Below are 24,579 nucleotides of genomic sequence, written 5' to 3' on the forward strand. Positions count from 1 at the left end.
GCCTCCCCTCCGCCCTCCGCGGGTCACATGAGAGGGGCGGGCGGCTGGGCCGAGGCGGTGGCGGCTGTCGGGGCTGAGGCAGGGTTGGGCGGGGAGGGACGGGGCGGCAGAGCGTAGCAGCAGAGAGTGGCGGCACTGGTAGTAGCAGCGGAGAAGGAAGAAGAAGAAGAGAAGAAGGAAAAGAGGAGGAGGAAGAGAAGGAGGGGAAGGAGCAGGAGCGGCCGCGAGGCGCCGAGCGAGTGGAACGAGTCCCGGGCCTCCCTGAGCCGCGGCCGCCGCGGAGCGCCCTGCCCGCGATCCCAACATGGACGAAGAGGGTGGCGGAGGTGGCGGCGGTGAGTGCGGGGCTCGTGCGGGGCTCGTGCGGGGGGGACGCGGGCCCTCAGCCGGCATTGCGGGCGGCAGGACGGCAGGAGCCCCTGAGAGCGGCCGCGGCCCCTGCCGCCGGTGCTGCCCCGTCCTGCCGGCGCCCCCGGGCCGAGCCGCTGTATCGGCGCTACCGAGCAGCGCCCGGGCGGGGGCCGGGCCACAATGGGGTCTCTGTGCCCCGTGCCCGGGCAGGGTCTGGCGGGGGCGCGGCGGGTCCGGGCGCTCCCGGGGGCGGCAGGGCAGGGCAGGCGGGTCCCGGCCCCGCTGCCGTGACAGCCCCGCGCTCGCTGCTGCAGCTGCTCCTCTGCTGCGAGAGGGGAAGGGGCAAAAGATAAAAAAGTGTGCGTCTGGCGGTGTACGAGCAGGGAAAAGAGTAATTAAGCTCTGCGAGGTCTCTGTTTGTGTGTGTCATCTTAATGGAGGCTCGGTGATAATCACGGGGTGGTTCAGCCAGTTTAAACGAGGTGAACTGTTTCCAAAGGCAGCGGCGTTAACCTTGCCAGATACTACTTTTAGAAAATCCGGACTCGCATGTTGGGGAAGCTTTTATTTGTATTTTTTTATCTTTTGGAGACGGGCTTGCGCGCTGCCCCAGTTTAAGGCACTGCAGACGTGCCACACGCTTCCCTCCTTTAATTTATAATGTGTTTTGCGAGTGCGTGTGTAAAGCTGCTGCCTGAAATAACCAGTTCTTGTGTATCATCAGCGATAATGGTGGGTGAGCAGGAGCTGATCCTGCCCTGGGGGAGAGGGATCGACTGCATGGCCTGCCCTGTATTCAGCGTGTCTGTGACCGTCTGTGCCGTGGTGGTACAGAAGGGAGCGATGGGGGTATATCTTAAACCAAATGCTAAACAGGCGGCCTTTGAATGCATTGGCTGATCTCTAAATAGGTAAAGTAAGGGCTAAGCGCTGTATGATTAATAGTTGCGCGGTACTTGCTAATTCTAAATATAATTACCCAGAACTCGGAAATCAAGAGGGTGTGGTGTTTGTTTTGACAACTTGAAAAAATAATGCTATGATGAATCAGAAAAATAATTCTTCAAGCAGTGGGTTGGAAATGTGGCCATTTCTCAGCAGGCATTTCTGCTTGTTTTGACAGTGATAGACTCAACTCTTAAAAAAAAAGAATCTGAAAAAGGAAAGCTGAAGACAAAACAGCTCAGTCCTGAAAAGTTATTATTCAAAGCAGTTGAACACTGTAATTGTAAAGAGCAGAAAGCTCATTTAACTCAAAATATGTTATTTTTACAGTATTATGGACTTGCATCTATAGTTCAGGGAAACGAACACGCTTGTTACTTGCACTAACCCTGTGTAATGTAGCACTTAATCGCGTGCAAAATGTAAACTAGAAAGTGGACATACTGCTGAATTAATCTTTCATAAGGTGTTAAGCATTTCAAAGTTGGATTTTCATGGGAGGACAAATGCTCAGGGCCTGGGGAGGAGACAGTCTGTATTTAGCTAAAAGGTGATTCTATAGGTGAAACCAGATTTGAACCTCCAGCATGCAAGTGAAACTAATATCACTTTAATAAACAGATTGCTTTTTTGGGTCAAACTACAGTATAGTTTATGTTCAGCTTCATTGTAAAGCAATCGCAGACAAGTAAGACTGGAATTTTGTTTTGCAGTTGGTGTATATGACATTTTACACTGGCTTCTTGTAAGTATTGTACTTTATTCTTGAATAGAGACCCAGTCTCGCTTTTTCTTAGGGATCGATGTCAATTTGGAACACCAGGATTAGTTAGGTCATTTCTAGCTAATGAATTGGCAAGCTGTTATTTTGTTTGGGTTTTTTCCCCCCCCCTTTTTTTCTTTAATGATAGGAAACGCGTGGATTTGATGGCCTGTTTTAAAACTCTTTATTGCTGTTGAGTAATGAGACTTGTCATACCTGAGCAATGAGACTCCCTTCGGATTCTGACCAGGGCAGTCCCGTGTTTTGAACTTCTGCAGGACATTCTAAATCCTCATAAAATTGACATTATTGAGTGGGAAACTCTTACAGCTAAGCTTATCACTGTGCACAGGTACTTTAGGAAGTGTGCAAAATTATTAGGCTGCACAGAGTCACCCTAATTAGAGACTTGAACTAGATAAGCATGTAAATATCTAGGACATTAAAGTGTGATTCAGAAGGTAAGCTGCTATTCCCAGTTCAGCTCTGCCTGCTGCACTGCTCTTCAGTTTGATTTGCATCCTATGCTTCAGTTCTCTTATCTGTCAAATGGGGTCAGTTGTTTTACCACCTCTGATAAAAACTGTGAATGAAAACAGAGCTGTGTAAAGTTAGAATTTTTTATTTTAGAAGCACTCGATGGAAGAGAAATGCTAATTAAGGGAATTGTTCTCAGTATCTCCTTCTCTTTTGTATGTGGAGCTCTAAACAGGGCTGTGCATTTATATTGTACAATCCACTTCCACACAAGCCTCCCATTGATTTCGGCAGAGCCTCTGTGCATGGATTATTGATGCTATATGATCCGAGTCAGTTGGTGTTTGGCTCAACTTTCTTTTGTGTCCTGATTAAAATATCTCTGTGGTTCACTCAGTCCAGGAAATTTCTCCTCCTCCTTTTCCCCACTTGGTTTAAAACCACGTCTTGTGTGATTTGAGTGGCTTTTCTCACAGGCTCACAGCTAGCTGGTGGCGGTGCCAGTGAGTGGGACCCTCGCGTTCAATAGTGCTCTTGGTGTGGTTGCTCAGTGAGTGAGTGATCCTCTGTGAAAGGTCAAAATGTATAAACAGTCAGTGCTGGAGGCACAGGATAGAACTTCTGTTTGTTTTCTGAATTTGACTCTAGTCATCCAGCAGGTTTTCCATCCCCCAAATTCAATTTTGTGCCATTCCTCTAGAAAAAGACTGCAAGATTGGGTACTTACCAGCTTCTGTATGTTTGTTTTATGCTGTCTCAACAAAGGGCTCTAAACAGACATGCCAGAAGGTTAAAGTCCTGCTTCTACTTGACAAATAGAGCAAATTATAGCACTAATTATGCCACTGAGGTTTCCCTACTGTTCCCCAAACTCTGTGCTTTATTTCTGAATGTTGAAGCTCTTCTGGGTCAGAGCAGTTGGGTTGCCAAGCTCTGTTACTTGCTGGCTGTACTTGCCAGCGATGGTGCCAGGTAGCACGTTGGATCTCTGATGAGGACAGAATGTAGAGAGTCCTTCATTAGGAGAGACACCAAGAGACCAGATCGTCGTACAGAGGACTCGGGAGAGTGGATTTGCTGCCAAACCAGACTTAGCAGGGTGACTTCTGTTCTTCTGCAGGGCAAAACAGTTACCTACTTACAAGTAAAAGCTGTTAAAAGTAACAAACGACCCAGATTTTTCTTAGAAAAAAGTTTTTAAATTGATTAAATGTATATATATATTTATATTTTAGACATGAACAGCCTCATCTCTTCTTTCCATGTTGTAATGTCTTTCAAAGGCAGACATTAAAGATATCAGAGGCCATGTGGTCTCCTCATGGTTATAGACATTTGCTTTGCATTTAAGGCTAATTCTGCATGTTTTCTTATTTTATGAGTTCCTTTTATTATAAACAAATGTGTTTTAACACAGAAGAACGTTAAATATGTTTCACTCCCTACTCATCAAAGTGGGTAACTTGTACCAGTAGTTTTAAATAAAACATGTCCCAAAAGTCCTTCAGAGGAGGGCTTGTAGTTTTAAATAGCACTTTGGGGAAATCCCAAGAATATAAAAAAGCACCTGAGTTTTGGACTGACCACTCCACTTGGTTCTAGGGAGTGAAAAAGAGCAGATACAGAGATAGTCTATTTATGTAATTTAGTTTTTTGTGTTCTTTTACCAGCTAGCAGAGCTTCATGCTTAGTCTCTTTTTGCTAAATAGGTATTTCTTCATGCTAAACTAATCTCATATTTGTTCAGATTATCTGTCAGCTCAGTAGGATCTTAATTTTTACCCCAAAACCGTTTACTGTTTTATCACTGCAGTAAAAAATATCATAATAAGGCATTAACAATTATGTTGTACGTAATAGTTATTTTTGGTGGTATCAGAAAATGTGCTTGTTAATTGCAGTAACTTGTTAAGTTTTTCTTAGCCTAATGTTTGATATTTTTAGCTGTGACTTGGAAGAAAGTGTGAAATTTTTGCTGATAGAGTTTCCAGAGGTGGTTGGTTGCCAGACTTGGTGTATTGTTATATAATGGTATTTGGTGGCATGCTCAGCAATGTAAGCGCGCCGTGGATTTAGGGGAGCAGCGTGCCTGTAACAGCATCTGTCTGTACTGTTACAACTGGGAAAGAAAGCTGTGGGATTTACAGGCAGGAACAGAGTGTATTTTGCACAACAACGGCTGGGAATCACAGTGATAGCCACATGAAAGTGGGCTCCCCGTGGGCCACTGTTACCAAATGGATATTGCAATCTTTTAATACCACCGGAGTTCCAAGAGCTTTCACCAATTGAAAGGCTGCAGAAGGTGAGACAGCACAGTGATTTTCAAGATATATTCTGCAGTTCACATAAAATTTTTCAATCCCATCATATTTATTGCTTCCCCTTCTTTCTTTTTATGATTTTGAACGCTTTTTCAAGGGAAAAAAAAAAATTACTTTCCTCCATTTTCTTCCTTTTACAAGGGGGTGTAGTGATAGGACAAGGCGTAATGGCTGTAAACTGAAAGAGGGTAGATTTAGATTAGATTTTAGGAAGAGAGTCTTCATATGGGCCTGGTGAGACACAGCACAGATTTCCTAGAGAAGCTGTGATTGCCCCATCCCTGGCAGTGTTCAAGACCAGGCTGGACAGGGCTTGGAGCAGCCTGGGATAGGGGAAGGTGTCTCTGCCCGTGGCAGGGGGAGTAGAATGAAATGAGTTTTGAGGTCCCTTTCAACCCAAACCATTCTATGATTCTGCTTGCCATCTTTTTGTCCTGTAAGTCTCTCCTTTCCTAGTACCACAAAGGTTTGAAAAGCTTTAAAATGTTTCACTTAAACTGTAGCTCCATCCTACCTGCTGCAATCTTTTGCTCCATTCTTTTCCCTCCCAATGCAAACATGGTTTAGTCTGATTCTTTATATGCCCCATCTTTGACTCCAAGGCCAACGTTTGAACTACCACTCGTCTCTTTTCCTTGTTGGGAGTCATTGAATGAGCCGTTTGCAGTCACTCTCTGAAGAGTATCTCCTGGAGGTCCTTTCCACGCTTGTCCTGACCCCTTGTACTCAGTACATTCCCTTCCTCCTCTTTGTACTGCCAGCTGCCTCTAGTACTGTTTACTATATTTTTCTTTTTGAAATCTTGCTTGTTTTTTTTTTTTTTCTTCCCTTCTTTGTCTGTTTTTTCCTCCCCCTCCTGTCTTACTTGCTTTTTCATTTGGAAGATGATCTTTCTACTTCCAGCTTTTTTTGTGAAGATGTGCAGGACCCTGTGCTTGCTCTAGTGCTCTCTTCCTCTCTACATCTTGTTTATGGATAATCGAATTTGCAAGTAAGAGTGGAACTATCGTATTTAAACTGATGACTCACAGCTTATACTCTGTGTGCTCTGGATCCAGTACCATCTGTCCCAGCTAAAATGTTGGCTTGTTTGACATCTTAAGATTGTGTAATTGTCGTCTTAAGCTTAATGAGTCTAAAACAGAGCTCTTAATGTTGTTTCCACCCACTTCCTCTTTTTCATGTCTGTGGACACATGCTGGCATCCCGCGTGGTTATTGACAAGGAAGTAGTGAGATGTTGTAATTTATTGCTTCTTAAAAAATAGTCTGTAGGGAAGTTGTAATAAAAATGGCAGTGAAAGGGCAATGCAAAAGTATTGACCTACTTATGAAATAAGTTATGTTCTCCTATGCAATATTAATTTTCCTGTTGGAACGCACAAACAGATTTAGTCTGGTTATGGGATCACATTTTCTGTAGACTTCTGCATGGGACCAGCAAGCACACGGGTTAGCATTTTGTGATTATTGAATGAATCTATATGGATTTTTTTCCTTCTTTTTAAAGTAATGTGATGGTTAATGATTTCTTCTTTGCTTTGTCTCCCTGCAGTTCATGAGTACTTAAGCACATACAAAAAGATTGCACTAATTATAGTGAGGAGTTTGGACCTAATGACCATGTGCTTCATTCACAGAGGATAAAAATAAATCCTTGGCAGCTGGATTATTAGGAAAACCTGTCAATATATAGAACTGTAAGACAGGGATCCCAGGGAAGGGAAGAACACGTGGTGTTTTACTTTGTTTTACAGAAGCAAAAGAGAAGTTGTGTGAACAGATGTACTGTTGGCATTTCTGACTTCACTGTGCATTCTTTTAGAGCAATATGTTGTACTGGAAAGGTGTATGAATGAGGTAGTAAGAGTATTTATTTACGCCATTTGTATAATTTTAACATTAACAAATTGTTTTTAATTGCATATGACTTCCTTTTTTTAATTTCAACAATTTCATGGGAAAACTTAGTACTGCAGGTTTTTTTGGACAGCAGTGTTTCCTCTTAGTGGGATAGACATACAAAATCCACTAAAAAACCATGTGTTTTGTGGTCCTCTGAGATTTGCCTGAAGAAGGAAATGGCTTGACCTATTTGGTTGCTATGAAGTAAAAACATTCTTGTTCTCTCTCTCCTTTTTTTTTTTTTTGTGAACATCTGTGTCACATTTATTTCATTACTTTTTGAGGTTCTTTAAGCACATTATTTGCTAATACGAAGTTTTATTTAAGGAAAGTAAAGTGATAAATAGCTGCTTCCACAATTTCATTGAATTTCTGATATCTGCTTATGAATAGGTACAATATAAGTAGGTAGGTTTTCCAGTCAAAGTTGACACGTTGAAAGGCAGACAGGAATGTTATCTAGTATTTACGAGGAAAAAAATGTTTGGCAAATTCAGTAGGATCTCATGAGTTAACAGGAAACGTTGCATGCTGGAACCTTGGGAAATCTAAATCATAATCTCATCTCGGATTTGAAGATGTTTTGATTTAATTTTTCAACAGGTTGGCCTTCTTAGTGTGGTTTTAGTGATTAGCCTCATTTTCAGATGTTTATTATAAAAAGAAATAGTTATCTTATGCCAGGTATATGGAAGAATTTAAGCTGATTATTTAGCAGCATAATGGAAATTGTCCCAAGGAGGATAGATTTTATTGATTTTACTAACAATTCTTCAAAAAGAATCTGAGATCAGTCCATTTGTGAAAGTTGAATCTGAATTCAGATCTGTCTTTTGCTGTCGTGTCCAAGGGCTTGGTTGGATTTCGAGGAGCTGCTGTTGTTCTTGCAGGTGCAGGTTCTTAATAAAAAAATGGAGAAACCAGTATTGACTTGTAGATGGAATACATTGAGTGTCTTAACAAAACAAAAAAGCTGTGTGGAAATGTTGAACTGTGAGTCTGCTGATCTGAGGGTATGGAAGAGGCTAACAGTAACTGTGGGAATTAGTTTTGGTGTCTCTTCTATCCAGCTGCTAGTTTTCACACAGCTTGTAGGAACATCATCTCCTCAGTCAAATGAGATTGAAATTGAGTACTGTGCGAGGCGTACTTTGGCAGAAGGAGCTGATGGGCAGGAAAACAAATGTGTCCAATGTCTCTTGTGCTTACTCTTGTTCTCACACACATGCCTGCACAAAAAAAGGCTGAAAAAATTTGCATATGCAAGTAAGGGAACTGCCTCACACTGTTTTCTCTAAGAGGAACTGTGGGATGTAATGTCTTAATGATTCACCTCTACAGTTTATACAACTGCCTCATTAGTGTGACTTCTAGAATGCAGATTTCAATTTATTTTTGTTTTAGTATCTGATTCATATTGCAAAATACCATTCATGTTGTTTTCTTGTTGAATTCAAGTATTCAAGAGTCTATTTGCTGTTACATTTTTGCTTTCATGTCCTGTAGATATCATGTTCCTTAATAAGGTCCTTGTTTAGCTCACAATCAGTGTTGTCTGTAGAGTCAAATTCTGACATAAACAGATCCCATTGCCTTACTACAAGAGAGGGGGAATTCTCAAAAGGGGTATTTGTAGTTGCATTGGATACTGTAAAATTAAGAATTATGGTTGCTTGAGGCAGTGTTTCTTATATTCAGTAGCTGGATTCCAAGTAAGGGGTTTTTTTTGTTTGTTTTTTGTCTTTCTTACTCAAGTAAGTTTGTTGTAATGAGCTTCCTGCCCAGTCATTCTGTGCACGGAGGAATTTTCCCACCAGACCATGTACTCTGAGTACAGCTTTGACCACTCGCAAATGCAATTTTTGAATTTCTAAAGCTGCTGCATGTTTTTGTTCCAGTGTCTTGCAACTGCCCAGCCAGGGGATGTGGAGGAAAGTTTTTTTTCCCCAGGAAGTGAGGTTAAACCACAGTGGCCGTAAGAAGAGATGGTGGCTCTGTTCAGGAGAAGCTCCATTCCTGGGGAAGAATTTTGCAAGTTAAATGTATCCTCTAGCCATGAAACTCCTCATGTATACAAGACAGGGGCTGGGTCCTGCACAGGAGCATTCTCAGTCTGTCTTGAGAAGATCAGGAGGACCTGACCCCTTTCTTGTTCATGTGCAGTGCTCCTCTGGCTCTGATCCAGGCAGGAGCTGCTGTGTGCAAACCCTGCGTGCTGATGATCCATTGTAGTAGATCTGTGAATAGATCTATGGACTTCACTGCGTGGGGTAGGTGAATGAGCATCTTTCTGTTGCTTTGTGGTTCTCCCTTTACATTTTTCTTATTTTTAGTTCAATTTTTAAATTTATTTTTTCTTTTCTTTTAACTGAAAGAGTTCTGCTTGGTACCCACCCAAAACAAGCACTTCATATTTCAGAAGTTTGCCTTCAAGAGCCTCTATCAGGCTGAAATAATTCTTGATATAGTCTTGTATTTTGCAAACCCAGTATATACTAATTGGGGAAAACGCACGTTGCATGTGGTATCTGTCATGTAAATGCATAAATGAGTAGTCCGTTTATGGAAGTATAAGTTTATAGACTCAAAAGCAACTGTGTTACTTTACAGAACTTTTATTATTATTTAACTTCCTCTTCTGCAATTCAGTTTTGACCTACTATACCCTTTTGGTCATTAAAATTATCATGTCATGTAGTTGCAGCATTTTTAAGCATTCATCTGGGGAGAGGGAAAGTATCTGTGCTTGTGTTCCCACCATCTCTAATCAGCTGTGCCGCTGTCCCTGATTTGCAGTTTGTAGATTAACTATTTTGTAAGTGGAAGTTGAAACTGGTAGCCAAGGCTAGTCAAAGTTTAGGGAATTGGCTCTTGTGTCTGTGGAAACGTTTGCAGTCACAGAAGGGAGAGATTAAAAGGTTCCAGGTATATGGGAGGAGTTTATTCTTCGTGTAGACGTTGCTGATTAATTCTGTAATCTGGGAATCTCAGGCTGTGTCTTAAGCCTGTATTTTATGTGTTATGTGTGGTCAGCCTTTCTGGGCAGCTGACATTTCAGTGTGCTGTACATGTTTTAGCAAGGATAGATGAATGGAACATATGGATTTGATTTTTTTTTTTTTGCGATAGGAAGTGGACTTTTGTGCATTAAAAATAGTAACTTTCTTTTTTTAAATATCTGAGCGGAAGCTTCCCCACTCCCAGTGAGATTTTTTTTTTTTTTTAATAAGAATACATGTAACTTTCTTCACTCTCATTTTGTGCAATGTAAGCTGGAAAGACTGCAATGTTTAGTCTTGGTCTTGTACCAATAAATGACATAGTATCACATGAATGTTTTAAAAGATTAGGTGATATTTTATAAGAGCAAACATAAAAAAAGGACTGGTTTAAGTCCTTCCGCTGTGAATTCACTGATATTCAAAGTAAAGTGAGTATGCATTATGTTATTGTTCTTATTCTGCTGAAAACTTTATTTCTTTTCCTTTTGTATCTTCTACCTGAGTGGTAAAGCTAGAAAAGTAACGTGTTATGAAGGGGAAAGGTTGGGTGAAATTGGTAATCCAAATTAAATACAAATAATACTCTCAAGTTTATAGAGCCTGTGGGTGGGTGGACTTGGCAGATCTATCCATTGTGGTATGTTAGACTTGAAAGAACATATGGAGATGATTATTTTCTGGCATTTTGTAGTAAAAGTTTTTGAAGAAGGAAGTTTTAATTTTTTTTAATCTAATTTTTTTTTTTTTTTTTAGAAATGAGGTGAAAAATAGGAAGAATAACATTTTTTGCATTGAGTAGTAAAATAGTTAGTTGTAGTAGCATATGAAAAAACAATTTATTCGAAGGTAAGCTGCTAAAAGAAATTCTCCTACTGTTTTCCTATTGGCTGTCTTGTTTTCTGAAAGCAGCCAAAGATCCTGTGCAGCTGGGACTAATACAGGATCCAGCTGTAACTTTTTTTTATTGTTGTTCAGATGTCCGGTGATGGTCAGATCTAAGTTATTGTGTGGAAATTCAGTAAAGGAAAAGGGTAGGGTGGGAAAAAAGTGACTCTCCATAAAAGTATTCCAGTAAAAGCAACAGGAACTAGGAGTATCCATTTCAGAACTCTGCCATAAATCCCATCCTGAAATGCTTAAACGCCTTCAGATTTTGCTGTAGACTTTAAGTCATCTAAGAGTTTTTGGTTAATTTTTTAAACAGAAAATGAAGTTAGCTGGTTGGAATGGGAAGGTGCCTGTTCTTTCAAATTATTTAATGGAAGAAGATGCTGTTTGCTCATTCGTAGTACAAGGCTTTAGTCTCTCTATGGTATTGGTGCAGTATGTAATGCTACCACGTGGAGTAGATCAAACAGGTTTGGTTTTACTAATTTCATTTACACTGTGTTTTGCTGGTCTTCTACGGAACCTAAGGATGTAAGAAGGGGAGAAGCCTAATATTTTTCTATAGAATTTGGTTTACCTTTGGTATATTTGGTGCTTCCAACTCTCTTTTAGGTGTCTGCTTCCTCTCCAAATCTTCATTCCAAACTTAACTTGCCGAGGGAGTCCATCAAATAGCTGCCTGAATTTCAGGGTTGTTTTACTGTTGCTCCAAACCTTTAATTTTGAATGTCATTACTCAATCAGTTTGTAATTGCACTAGTCTAATTTAAGAAGTTTAATAACAATAGTATACAAATTATACGTCCTGGTTGACTGAAAGAGCTAGCTTCAAATACTGTAAATGATATCCATCAATACTGACAGTGACATGAATTTTAAAACGTAATTACTGTCTCAAACATAACCTGGATATTGCATTTCTTTTCAACCTTAGTTACTAATTTTTTTTTGTTGGAGGAAAAATAAAAAAGAATGAAGATTTATGGTGGGTCTGTTGGCTGTGGGATAGCCTGGCACATTGCCCCTCAGTCCTAGAACAGAATAGCAGCAACTTACTTTCCTTCCTGAGCAAGCAGGAGCTGATCTCTGGCTTCAAAGTGGAAGTGAAATGTGGACAAACACTGTGCTTTGAAAGCAGAACACTTCTAACACAAAGCAGTTGCAATGCAGAAACATCTGTGATGTCCTTTTACATACAGTATTTTAAATGAATACCATGCAAATAATTTGCTTTACTTTTTGGTGTTGTTTTTTTTTTTGGACATTTGCAGGAATTAAATAGCCAGTATGACATTTTATCCTTGTTTAGTGAGAATGGTAGTCAGAGTTCTTTGCTCCCAATTTTTAAAGGCTGTGATTTTTATGTGAATTGCGAAGTGCCTAAAGGAGTCTCTTTCAGTTAATTGTTTTCTTGAAGTGCAGGTCAACTTCCAGTGTATTTTGCAAAATAGGTTTTATGTAGACTCTGCCATTGAAATACAGCAACTAGAATGAGAAACTTGGCTTACAGATTTGCTTTAGGATATTTTGGCTGTATTCATTACACATAAGGAAAATGAAGAAAATATTTGTGTCTTGAGAATAAAATCTGCCAGCTAAGTTGAAGAAAGTAGTGTGATAATGTCTTGCACCTTGGAAGGAGAGAGAATACTGCATTGCAATTATTACTGTATTGTATTGTTCTCTGGAGCTCATTTGAACTTAGGAGATGATTTTCTAATGTGATGGGAGAACATCAAAAGGTCCTCCTCACATTGGAGGAATAACAGTACAACAATTCTAGTGAAGTTTTGGCTTTTCACTACCTCATTTTACATTTTGAAGAAAGGGTTTCCTGCTGAACAAACACATGTTAGTCTGATAGCATTTTCCTGTATTTGAATTGTGAACAGTCAAATGACTCAAAAAAATTTGTTGAAGTAGATACAGGGTTTTACCATAGAATATGTGCATACAATAAATCTATTCAACTAATCAGTCTGCTTCCTTTTTCTCCCACCCCCTTGCAGCTGGAAGTTCATCAGCTTCTGCTACTATATCTAGCTTCCTCTCGAGACTTTCTGGGTTAGAGTTAACAGTGGTGGCAGGCATTAGTGAACAATGTCGTGATTATATTCTGTGGGTCTGTATAAGTTGTCATTTTCCATTGCTGCTATTTCTAATGGGAAATATGTCATCTTTTTAGTATGAGCATATTATGTGTGTCGTGCAAAGTTGCATGCTGCAGGGTTTCGTGAAAGCACGTACATCATCATTAAATCAGTATAAAATATTTTTAGATTTCATTAGTGACCAATTTGGCATTTAAAATGGAAAATTTATGATAAGGTTTTGTTTTCATAAGATCTTAGCTAGGATAACACAGGATGGCTAGACTTTCATTGTTAGTTTGTAATTAATTGTGCTTTGAGGTTCTTCATTGTATGTTACAACATTGTTTTGAGGTACAGCTGTGGAAGAATTCAAAAAAAGAAAAATTAGATGCTTCCAGTTGTCTTATCAGTTGTGAACTTCATGATAAAATACTTGCAGTCAGATCTAATGGAATCTAACAGCCTGATTAAAAACTTCTGTAACTGATTTATGTTGATCTATTTTCTCTAAAAAATGACAACGTAATCTTTCAGAACCTGCTTCTGGTCATTTGGAAATACTGGTTAAACATCTGCAGGGTCAGTTGGGTACGACACTTCAGTGTTCTGGTCGAGCTTCAAATACTTACTTTCAACAAAGTTTCAAGGTCCACTTTATTGAGACATTCAACAGATGGTAGAACAGATGCTATGATTGAAGAATCTTTCAGAAGTAGTTTCTGTATGATTTTCAAGTGGACTGTAGACTGCTGCCTGTGTAGATGTATGTCAGGATTATTGGGGACAAAGGTCTAGGCTTAAAGTGCCACTGCTTTTATTACCAACCACTTCTCTAGGTGTTCAAGAAATCCTTAAAACAATGAAGAGTTTACCTGTGAATGGTATTCTGCAGGTGTTTTGTACTTGCTGCTGCATTGTCCATGTCTGTGATACACAGAAGAATTTCTGAACTGCACGAGTAAGTTTTCCCACTGTTCAATATGTGAGCTGTGTTCTTAGAGCTGCAGACACTGTTGCTACAGACTGCTTAACAGAAGTTATAGCTTGGTATTTCTGGTTGCCCTAAGGCAAATTTAGGATAATTGCAAGTATGTTAATATGAGTCAGATTTTTTCAGTCTTACACAAAGTTTGTATAATGAAAGCTTGTGCCAGGTAGAGCACTGCTCTGAAGGCACTGCCTCTTTGGAAAGGTGCTTAGCAGAGGCTACATCTGACCACACTGTCAATGGGACTGGTATGGTTTTATTGTTACCTTTTGTGCCATGTTGAGGGGTAGCAGAACTAAAACATATAATCCTACTCGATTGTTTTCCAGTCAACAAAAATGTTTCCTATTTGAGCCTGACAGGATGAAATGGAAATCTAAGAAAGAATGTGTATTAATAGGTGGGTTTAAAAATGAGATTGAGGGTTGAATCCCAGTTAGTTGCTTACATTTTGAGGGAAAATGCTGAATCTCAAAGACATTGGGAGTAATAAAACTAAATTGCTTAATCTTTGATCTTTTGTATGGATATGATTTTTTTCTTGTTAAGTACTTAGCTGAGAAAAATGACTGAGTTATTTGAAAATAAAGTACAAAAGATTATGTGTTCAGATTATTTTTCACTGATCTCTTTAAGGAATGCAGTGATTTTGCCAGTAAGGGGCAGAGAAAACAGCTTAGAAAGGGCAATGTAATATTTCAGCAGATTTAGTTGAAACAGTTGGTGAAAGTTTAAATAGGAAGAATGTATTTATTCAAATGAGTTTTTGATCAGAATGCCAGGAACTCTGCCTGGAGTATGAAAGATCTTTCTTTTTGTAACATATAAGTTATGTCTGTACTTAGAAGAATTTCAGTAGATGTTGAATGTGCTCTGTTTTGGAAGTATGGTGAGGCAGATTTGGTATGACTGCTGATGGTCTTTTGCCAAGCAAAGAATTGAGAGTCCAGGGGTGGGACCCTACGGTAAGTGGATCCATCCAACAGCCTTGTTAGCAGTGGGCCAGATAAAAAGCTCTTTTATATCTGAATTAGTGACCTGTCAAGCTAATTGTTTCATGGTGTGATGGCAGCCAACAATTCACAAAAGCTGAGTATACTCTTTTCTGAGGAATCTGAAAATGCTTCGCAGTCTTAAGCTAAGCTTTGCTATTCTTTCACCAGTAAATCTATGAGTAAATTCCTGACTCTCTCCATGCCCTCTCAGACTTCAGGCAATGGGACCAATGTGCGTGTTGATGTTATAGTAAGAAGCTGGAGTAATTCAAGCCTAAGATATCCAAGAAGCAATATACTGTATTAGCTGCAGTGCATCTCTCTCCAAGTACTGCAGCTCAGTGGTTTCCATAGCAGGTACCGGGGTTACTTTTTTTGGAGGAGACTGCAGGAATTTCAAAGGCTTACACGACATCAGACTTCACGTTGTGCACAGAGTTGTGCATCCTGCAGTCTGTCTTGTTTTGGGTGGATGTGAATGCTGCTCGAGCAGTTACTTGATAGATGAGCAGTCCTGTGTGGCACTCTGTAGCTGCGTTTGGAGACATTCCTCAGGGAAGGAAGATTGCTTTCAAATCCGGCAGTTGCTCCACCTCCTTCAGTGTGCAACTGATCTTGGAAAATGAATAAATAGAAAGCTTCTGCAATAAATACTGTTCTGAAATCTAACTCCAGAGCTGTGTCAGGCAGGGATGGGGGAAGGGGAAAAATGAACTTTGCCTTGCTTTTTCTGAAAATTGGATTGTGTGCTTTAGAAACAGCCGGCAATCCTAAGTAACAGCTAATGCTCCTCACTAATGAGCGCAGTGCTGTGAGCAGATCCCTTATTGCCAAGGGTAGATGTTACTGGAAATTTGTGATGGAAAGCCTGTCTGAGCCCCAACTGTTTTGCTGGGAACACGGTAGGTCTGATGAGCTGTGCCTGAATATTGAGCAGGATTTGGGGGTATTGCTGGCCGCTGACCACACGGTCTGGGCTCCAGGACCCCCCTGCAGCTGCTCAGCGACATTCCTGTCAATTTTCCGCGCTGCTACTCGAAATGGATCTGACAGGAATGTCTGCTACTACTCTGGTGTGTTTGCTTTTCAAGTCTATTTTCCAAGGTCTATCCTAGGAAAAAATGTAGGTGCCTGCCAGCCAACCATTTCCTCTTGCCAGTAACTCGGGGTGACTGAGGAGACACAGCCCTTCTGTGAGGGTAAAGCTGAAACACGTTGCTGCAGTTTTACTCTTTTTTTCCTTCTCATACCATTTCAAAACCTGAAGGAATCAGTGTTTTTGTTTTCCTCTTCCTCATGCAAGGTGTGATGAAATGATCTCTGCTTTCAGAAGGAGTTGTCCCATCCTTGGTCTGAAGCTGGATCTTGGAGCTGATCCTGGAGCTGAAAAAAATCTAGGTTGGCAGCAGGACATGTGTGGTTAGTCCAGTTGTTCACAGGGACTGCTGGGAGTTGTGTACCAGTGGGAGATGGAGTGTCCCTGCTTTCCTTTTCATCCACAAACCATCCTTGGAATGGTTGGGAGAAAGAGTCTTGTCCTGACTGCCAGGGAAAAGAGGTTGACGAGAGGTATTTGCTCCCCTGTCAGTAGTTTAAGCTTTGCCTCACACTCTACAGAGTTGCTGAGAGTCATCCCAAATCTGCTGAAGTGGACACAGAACTGAATCCTGAGCACTGGCTGCAGTACTTCAGGCAATCCATCTTCTCAGTCTGTATGGGCTCCCACTTGTTCCACCTGTTTTCCATCAGCAGTCTGAGCAGGTCACTCTCCTGTGCTGGTCATCTGAAGAGTTGTTTTAAGCTATAGTGTCTTTTAATTCCTGTCAGTGTTGCCTGTATACTTGGCTCAATCAGAAGCAAACTGTGCTGTCATACTCATGGGACCATCCAGTCCCTGTCCATCCAGTTCTTTGTATAATTCTGTCTAGTAATACGCTACAGTTATATTGGGCACAATCATAAATGCCCCAAGTTAGAAGGTACATCCTGCTTCTATTGTGTGGCTTAAAAGATCTTACTTGTGGAAAGCTATTGCATCTACACATTTTCATTTCAGAATTTTCTCTTTTTGCTGCAGGCAAGCAAAATCCACTGCTCTTTTGCTGCCCTTTCTTTGCTCTGTTGTGAATGAAGGGTTTCAGTTAAAGACATGATATCTCTAATGTGCCACTTAGCTATGCTGTGCATAGTTGGCATGGTGATCTGTTCCTTTCACCTCCTAGATAGTGTTGAGGGGGAGCCCTGATTTCCTTCCCAAGACTCCCACTTGAAAAGTGGCTGTTGTTGTGCATTGCAAGTGGATACATAGTGTGCTATCAGCTGTTACCCGTGGTCTCCCCTGGTGTTATTGCAGGATCATTCTTTTGCTCAGGGGGTGCTAAAAATTTTTGTGACCTGGATCTTGCCGTGAAAGTGTACAAAAGAAATTCAGAATTTGCAGACTTCAACTGTGTAAAGACTAAATTTGTGTTCATGCATACTATAATATAATGTGCTCTAAGCAAAGGCTTTCAAATGGAAACATCAGAAAAAATTTGTTTGATTTCAGCTATGGCACTACATAAATTCCCCATTTGTTTCTCCAGTTTTGCACGTACAAGTGCTCCACAGAGAGAAAATTATTACTGAGCTTTCCCAAAATTATTTATCTGTGAGAGTCTGCCTTGCAGCATACATAATGAGGAGGGGGAAAAAATAATTTGTTTCTGTTTAATGGTATTTTGTTGGTTTGATGCAGTGTAAAGAAAAGGCTTGAGGCCACTTTCTTTTGGAAGAGTGATATCTGTATTTATAGTGGTGGTATTACTACACAAAGCTGATTCTGATCACCCTCATTATTTGCTGTGCAGAAAAGAAATCAGATGCAATAGTTTTCTTAAAAAGCTGAAAGCAGAGTAAGAAAAATTTAAGGCCATGTAAATGCCCCACTATCCCCAAGCCAGCAGGACAATACAAGACTGTGCATTTTTTGCTTACAGTGCTTGGCACTGGACAGCATTGCATTAGTCCAACATTACTTCGATGTTACTGTTTTCCATGTTGGAAGAAGACTGTGATGTTAAGATGTGACAGTGTGTAGCTGTAACACTGAAATCAGAATGGTGATTCACCAGAATTCCTGAATAGTAATTGGTAACTGATGCTGATGAAGGCACTTGTTATACTGGATAGTATTTCCTGTATCTGTGCTAATCTGTTCATAGCCCTCTCTGAAACACATACCACTACAGTGTGGCAAACATCTCCCTTTTAAATTTTCACATTAGCTGGCATAAAATTTTTCTGCACTTCTCAAATATGCATGGATATGCATATTTTAACACTTTGTATTATTAATGCAAGTATTAATGTATTTGGGTAAGAGACTTAGAATGTTACGTTAAACTCAGCTTTCTTTTCATATTCAGTAATTTGTATTTACATATTTTAGAAAGAAAAGTTGGCCTAGAAGCATCTTCTGATCTTGAAGCAAGAGTAGGGTGACTTCAAAAGAAAAATGCTTCTGAAAGGAAATCCATGCTTATCTATTATTAATATCAGGTTGAACTACTTTTAGTATTTTGAGAATACAGTCTGTAAGGGTGGGGTTTTGGGCCTGAGCTAAGCTGGTTTTAGGGCTGGCTAACCTCAAGGGGGTTGCCGTCTCCTGTACGTTTGTGCTGCCAGGGGTTTCTGCTGTGCCTGTTTTGTTGTCTTGGGCAATTCTGTGGTCCCTTGGTGCATTTGTCCTGCTAAACTGGGAAAAAAAAAACAAACCCAGAAAAAACAGGGTCCAGGCATCAAGTGGCAAAGCAGTGCAGGACCATACAGGAGCAGGTACCAACTCATTACCTGTGAAATCTTCCTCACACCTTTCTTCTTTCTCCCCAGTGATGCTCCGTTATTTGATTGAAAGTGGCTCATTTATATAATTGTTGCAAAACACTTGGTTTCCTAATGGAAATACATAAAAACATTGAAATAAGACACACTGTTGAATTAAAGCAGGTAAATATAATGTAAATGCGACCTTCAGTGCTGCCTGCTCATGAAAATAAGAGCATGGACAGTAAAGAAGAAATACACATTAACTTAAACACACCCTGGTATCTAATGGCAGTATCTGTGTCAGAGGCCTGGTTAGGAGCTGAAACGCAGGGAGGTTCCTCTCCAGTTTCTGCGTGTATATCTGTGTAGGAAGGTGAAGATCTGAGGTTGCTGTAAAGCACCTCTTTGTGCTTTGGTGCCGTTAAGAAGGGCAGCTCATCGCTCCCAGGCAGGATTAGCAGCTCATGCGAGAGCTCGGGGAAGCCTTTATACTCCCTGCTGCCCTGCACAGCTGTTGGTGCTCCCTGCACACACAGTTTGTAAAGACACATCTGCTGCTGACTCCTCTTCCTTTTGTACTCTACAGACAGAAACCTTTGCAGGTACCATGGCAGGGCATGGCAGCTGTGACATCTGAAATCAGATGGTTTTTGGGAGGCAGGTAAAATTTTCCTTCCCTCCAAATCAGTGTTATCTGGACCCTGATTTTGCACGATTTTGCAACTGCCTACTTTCTGCTTGACTAGAGATGCTAACGCATTAACAAATTATGTAACAGACTATTTCTGACTGGAACAAAAACATAATCTTGCCTTATTTGAAGTAATCCTTATGGATTATAAGAAATACTGTTTGTTTTTTTTACAAGAGATGATTTCATGCTTGATGCTGCAGTCACCCTGCTGGACCTTTTCTATAAAGAATAAAAAATGTATTTCATATTTCCAATTTTTTATGCTTTTGTCTGTTTAAAAAAACCCAAACCCTACACAAATGTGTATTGCTGATATAATAAACCTGCTTTGTTTGCAGTGGAAATAAAAGGAAAAAAATCATGAAGGTGTAGCAGGTCAGAGGGAAACTATTTCCTCTAAATTCCTGAAAATGTATTTTTATGTGGTAATGGCATTAATATCTTGGGGGTTTCCCCCCCTCCTATTATTAGAAGCACAAAATGATAATATCTTAACTGTAACTTTCCTGCAAAGTATGTCCTTATCCTATAGAAAAAAAATGTTTTCAGGAACGTCTTGTAATGGTGTGATTTCCAGCAGCTAAACAATGGGAGTGATGGATGTGCATTGGAGGTTCTCTTTTGGGTTTGGCCACTAATGTGATTTCTGGCCACAGAATCCCTTGTGATTGAAAACTCAAAATAACTCTGCAAGCCATGGATTCTGTCCTAGATTCCTCATACCACCAACTGGTGATTTTTTTTTTTTTGTGTGTGTGTGTGTGAAAGGATATTGTGTACAGGATTATTTCCCCTCTTAATGCAAGTGTCATTGCTCCTATGCTGGAACACACTCAGGAGTGACTAAAAAGCAGATTCACATAGTAAGGTAGTTAAGGAAGCAGCTAAATCCAGCTGGTTTTGCTGATTGAATTTAATGTAGATAGTTTGTTTCTGCACTATGAAGTGAATCTATTCAGAAGGATGTCCTCCTACGAAAACTTGTATGGAATTTTTAATAGCCACAAGTAGTTGGAGCACTGTTTATACATCTTGTCTGAAAGCTGGAAAATGTTCCTGTAATCAAGTTTTTAAAAAAGGAAGCATGTAGGGGGAAAGGAAGAGAGAACAGCCTGAGAATATCCGTTGAGGCAAATGTCCTGAAACAATCAGATTTGTTCTCAGGGGTGAATGTATATTATTTTAAAGGCCAGAAGAAACATGTCTACCCATTTTGTGTATGGCTGAGAAAGGTTTGTTTAGTTTTAAGCCTTGCATTGTGTAAATATCTTTACACTTGCAAGATGTTTCAACTGTACCAAAATTAAATTCCATCTAATTGTTCTTTGCTTGGAATGCAAATACTGAAGACCACTAATTTGAGACTGACACAGAAGAAGGAAAATGTTTATGAAACTAAGAACTTAGCTGAGCAATGAGAGTCAGGGTGTCTTATTGCTTTGTAAGTGGGGTTACAGAATTAGTGTTTTGTCTGTTAGATATTGTTAAGATGTTAGCTTTCTGCTGGTTGTGGGTATTTACTGTGTCCTCTTGAGAGATGAACTCTGAAGTCAGGTGAAGGGGTCAAATGAGATAGCTTTAGCCTTTGGCTGGTGACTGGCAATCGGAAGGCTAATAAGTGAAGTTAAACACAGGAGTTTTGCTTCTTATGATGCCATTGGAGAGCTGGAAGAGATTTACATTTTGCTATTGAAAAAGATGAAGGTATCATAGTTATGGACTTGGAAAGCACTAGATTTCTGTTTCCTATTATGGGATTTGCTCCTATTTCACTAACCTATGGGAACTTTCTTTGCAAGCTAATCTGTTGCAGCTCTTTCTCAGTCTCTAGAAGTTTTTGGATTTTTTGGTATTTGATAGCTCAAAAATGCTTCATATGGAGAGTTGTGGGATAATGCTCCTCTTCGGATATTGTACTTGGGCTGTCCATAGTGGACAGTTGTTTAACCAAGTGGCATCACAACTGATGCACAGTACACTGATTTCTGTGGTGAGGTGCAGTTCATTTGTTTTCCCTAACATGGTATAGTAAACAGAACTGTATTAAAAGTGTGTTCCAATAAGTGTTGGTTTACAGGATATTAATTTAAGTACATTTAGTTCAGTTACAGGACTTGAACTCTATAGTCCAAGTTGGAATATATTAAATATTTTTTTATTTTTTCCTGTTGGTAGGAGGAGTAGTATTGCAACATATATGGTGTTGTGTGTTTGTTTCTTTCTGTTTGGCCAAGAATATAATTTGTATTTTCAACAACTTTGTTCCTCATAAATAAAGTATCAGTAGTATATTGACTTTCTATTTAGTAGTACCTGAAGCTCTGAAGTTCTAGAAAAAAGAAATGCTCTCCCTGTAAGTGAAAAGGTTTTCACAGAAATGACTTACATTAGAACATTAGAACTGTCTTTATTTAAAGGTTAGAAGATAGCATGAAAGCATGCTGCAGCTGTAGCTTGTTCACAGTACTGAAATGCTTTTGTTCTTTTTTAGTATTTAAATGTTCATGCTAACTCCCCCCATCCTATCTACTTTGTGTTTAGATTGGTGAAAGACAAAAAACCTCAGAAGTGACTCAGAGAGGACAGCTAGAAAATTTGTTTTACAGAACAAATACATGATATGTGCTCCATGAGTTGTTCTGTGTGGAGAATTATGTGAACACAAGGTTGAAAAAGAAGTGCTCTTGCTGCTGGAGGCAAAAGGGTGGCCTTGGGAGGGGCCTTGCCAGAGCAGATCATCTCTTACCATGTACCTGCAGTGCTTGCTTAGGACTGTAAAGATGTTTTAATGCACCATTGTGTGTTGCCCTCCTATGTTAATATTTCAAAAGCCTTAATTGAAATACAGAAATACTGCTAGCCTTTGTTTTAAGACACAGAGTTAAAACAGCAGGGACAGCAGACATAAAGTCACGCGGCCTCCTGGAGCAGACACTTTCCAGGCTGTAATACCACATGAGGGCTCTTCAGAAGCTTTCTTTTGGTGCATTCATTTTCCCCCTGATAAGTTTTCTACAGCATAAACAGCAGCAGTGGAGAAGGGAGGCAGTGATGGACAACCAGTAGAAGGATGATAATAAGGCAGACATCTTCAGTATCCCACAGAGGCCAGTTCATGTGACTACAGGACAGTGCTCTTGGGAGTGATCCTGGAGAGTCAATCATCCCTTCTCGTGCTGGTAGTGTGAGGGGAAGGAAAATACTGTCTATACCAAGAGTTTCTAGAGGTTGAGCAGTGCTGTAGCTCCCACTCAGTTATATCCTGACTCTTCTATTCTTCTCAAAAGATACTGAAATATTTTGGCTCTGGTATTTAAATACTGTTATTTAAAGATGTTGCATTAATGTCCAGTTCTATCTAAGTGCTTTCCAAGTACAGAATCTTGTTTTCCAGCAGACTGCTTGTCTTGTATCTGGCAGATAAATACTTGATGCTATTGCCTAATGCAAAACATAGTCTGACTCCATTTAGCTTTTTTCCTTTCTGTCTAACAGCATCATTAATTATACTGTGAGGCTTGTCTCTACTGTGGCTGTGATCAGAGGAGAGGAAAACACAGCAGACAGTATTTGGGTGCTGTAGGAAAACACTGAGGTGTTTGATTTCTCTTTTTTGTGGGTTGCTCATGCATAGAAAACTGTTACAATTCATGTTGATTCCAAGAAAGCAATTTCACTTGTTCCAGATATTCCAAACGTGTCCCAAGGAGCCTTCACTGCGTGGTAGAGTGAGAAGAAGCTGCAGTACCGCTCACTGGCGTGCAGATTTGGGAAGGGCTTGTGGTAGCAGCTAACCCAGAGGTTTTGTAACTCAGCTTCAAGAAAAAGCAACGCCATCTATGAATTCTGAATATTTAATGCTTAGAGATGATTTTCTGTTTGATTAGTATTTCCAGTTGCCAGCAAAGGTGAGATTTACCAAAACATCTTGCTGCAGCAAAGAGTTAAAAACTTAGCATCTCATACTGATACTGCTACTGTAAAACTGCAGTGTAATTTCATCTACAGTACTGCAGAAATGCTTTAAGGCTATCAGAATGTGCTTCCTAGCTAAGAGAGTGATTATATATGGTTTGCCTCTTTTATAATCAGCACTGGGTAGCTATATTAATTTTTTTCTTGTCAGTTGTCACTTAACTAGTTGGAATATTTGTGGTGTATGTACATAGTGTGTGTATAGTCATTAATTCTCCTTGGTTTAGGGTCTCAGAGTAAACATGTAAGGCAAAGGTGTGGTGTAGGCACGTGTATTTATAAGGTTTGATGTGAAAAGACTCCTACCACTATCGCATGCAAGAAATTTTTAGGAGTGGGTGTCTTTCTGACGAGATGAAGAGAATAAAAGCAGGTAAACATATTGAAGTCTGGTATTTGTTCAACAGAAGACTGTCATTTCCTATACTGAAAGTAATTTAATCACGTTTGTATCTGGAGTAGTTAAATGAAATAATTTGCCATAATTACTTCATGTCTAACAAGGTCTGTCACCATTTGGATTTTGTTATGATTAGGATCCTAAAAGGAAAGGAGCTTAACCACTGGATGTTGAAATAATCAATATATTTCATTATTAGGATTTGAACAGAAGCTCTGTTCCAAATGTGTGTTTAAAACTCTCCTCTCAAGCTGAACTTTTTTTTTTTTTTGTAATCCTCTTGCTACAGTCTGTTATATGTGTATAGGACATAAAGTAGTGGCCTTGGCCATCCCAAATGACTACATTTGTTGTGTGTTGCTCTTACATTTCTTATTAATTATTTTTGTTGTTCCATTTTACTGAGCTGGAAGGAAAAGCTGTTCTGTAATTAAGGAGCTATTTCCAAGAAAGTGGGTAGCATTAGAACTGTTATTATAGGATCATCGCACAGGAGGTGAATATTTGTGGTTGGTGTCTAGTGCTGTACAAATGAGCAGAAGTAATTGCTGTCCAAAGAAGCTTCTTGCTGGGCAGCATCAAGAAAAGCAAAGGTTTTGTGCAAATAATCTTTGATGTTTGCTGGTTGTCAGACAGAGAGACAGGGTAAGGGTAGGGTGAGTGACACACACACACACACACACTTGCATCCTCAGTAGCAACTGATTTTTATGAGCAGGCTCATATATTTGATTTAGTATGGCCAAGGAGAGACCTAAAATTGACTTAAATACTACAGACTCACCTAAATGATGTTATGCCAAGCCCATGTTTGTGTTAGGTAACTGATTCTGCGGCTGTATTGGTGTATCCTACTGAGGGGAGGTACTTGGTGTTGCAGGCGTTTGTTGGGTTGGACCTGCCTGCACCTCTCCAAAGCAACCAAATGAAGGGCACTGCTGGGATAAGTGATGTCTGAGGTCAAGCACCAAGA

At 40.0% G+C, this 24,579-nt stretch overlaps 1 protein-coding gene across 2 annotated transcripts in view; it reads left to right on the plus strand.

Moving 5' to 3' along the window:
* The first annotated feature begins 81 nt into the window (after window positions 1-81).
* The window catches only part of CYTH3 (cytohesin 3), a 48,897-nt gene continuing 24,399 nt past the window's right edge, over window positions 82-24,579 (plus strand). The window contains exon 1 of one of the 2 annotated variants that reach the window (XM_039560443.1): window positions 82-335. In XM_039560443.1, coding sequence (XP_039416377.1) covers window positions 305-335 — 31 coding nt within the window. In that variant the 5' untranslated portion in view covers window positions 82-304. Of the gene's footprint in view, window positions 336-23,023; window positions 23,140-24,579 lie in introns of those variants that run through there. The other variant, XM_019281630.3, reaches the window with a different exon arrangement.

This window comes from Corvus cornix, chromosome 14, assembly GCF_000738735.6.
Source record: "Corvus cornix cornix isolate S_Up_H32 chromosome 14, ASM73873v5, whole genome shotgun sequence".
Taxonomy (NCBI): domain Eukaryota; kingdom Metazoa; phylum Chordata; class Aves; order Passeriformes; family Corvidae; genus Corvus; species Corvus cornix.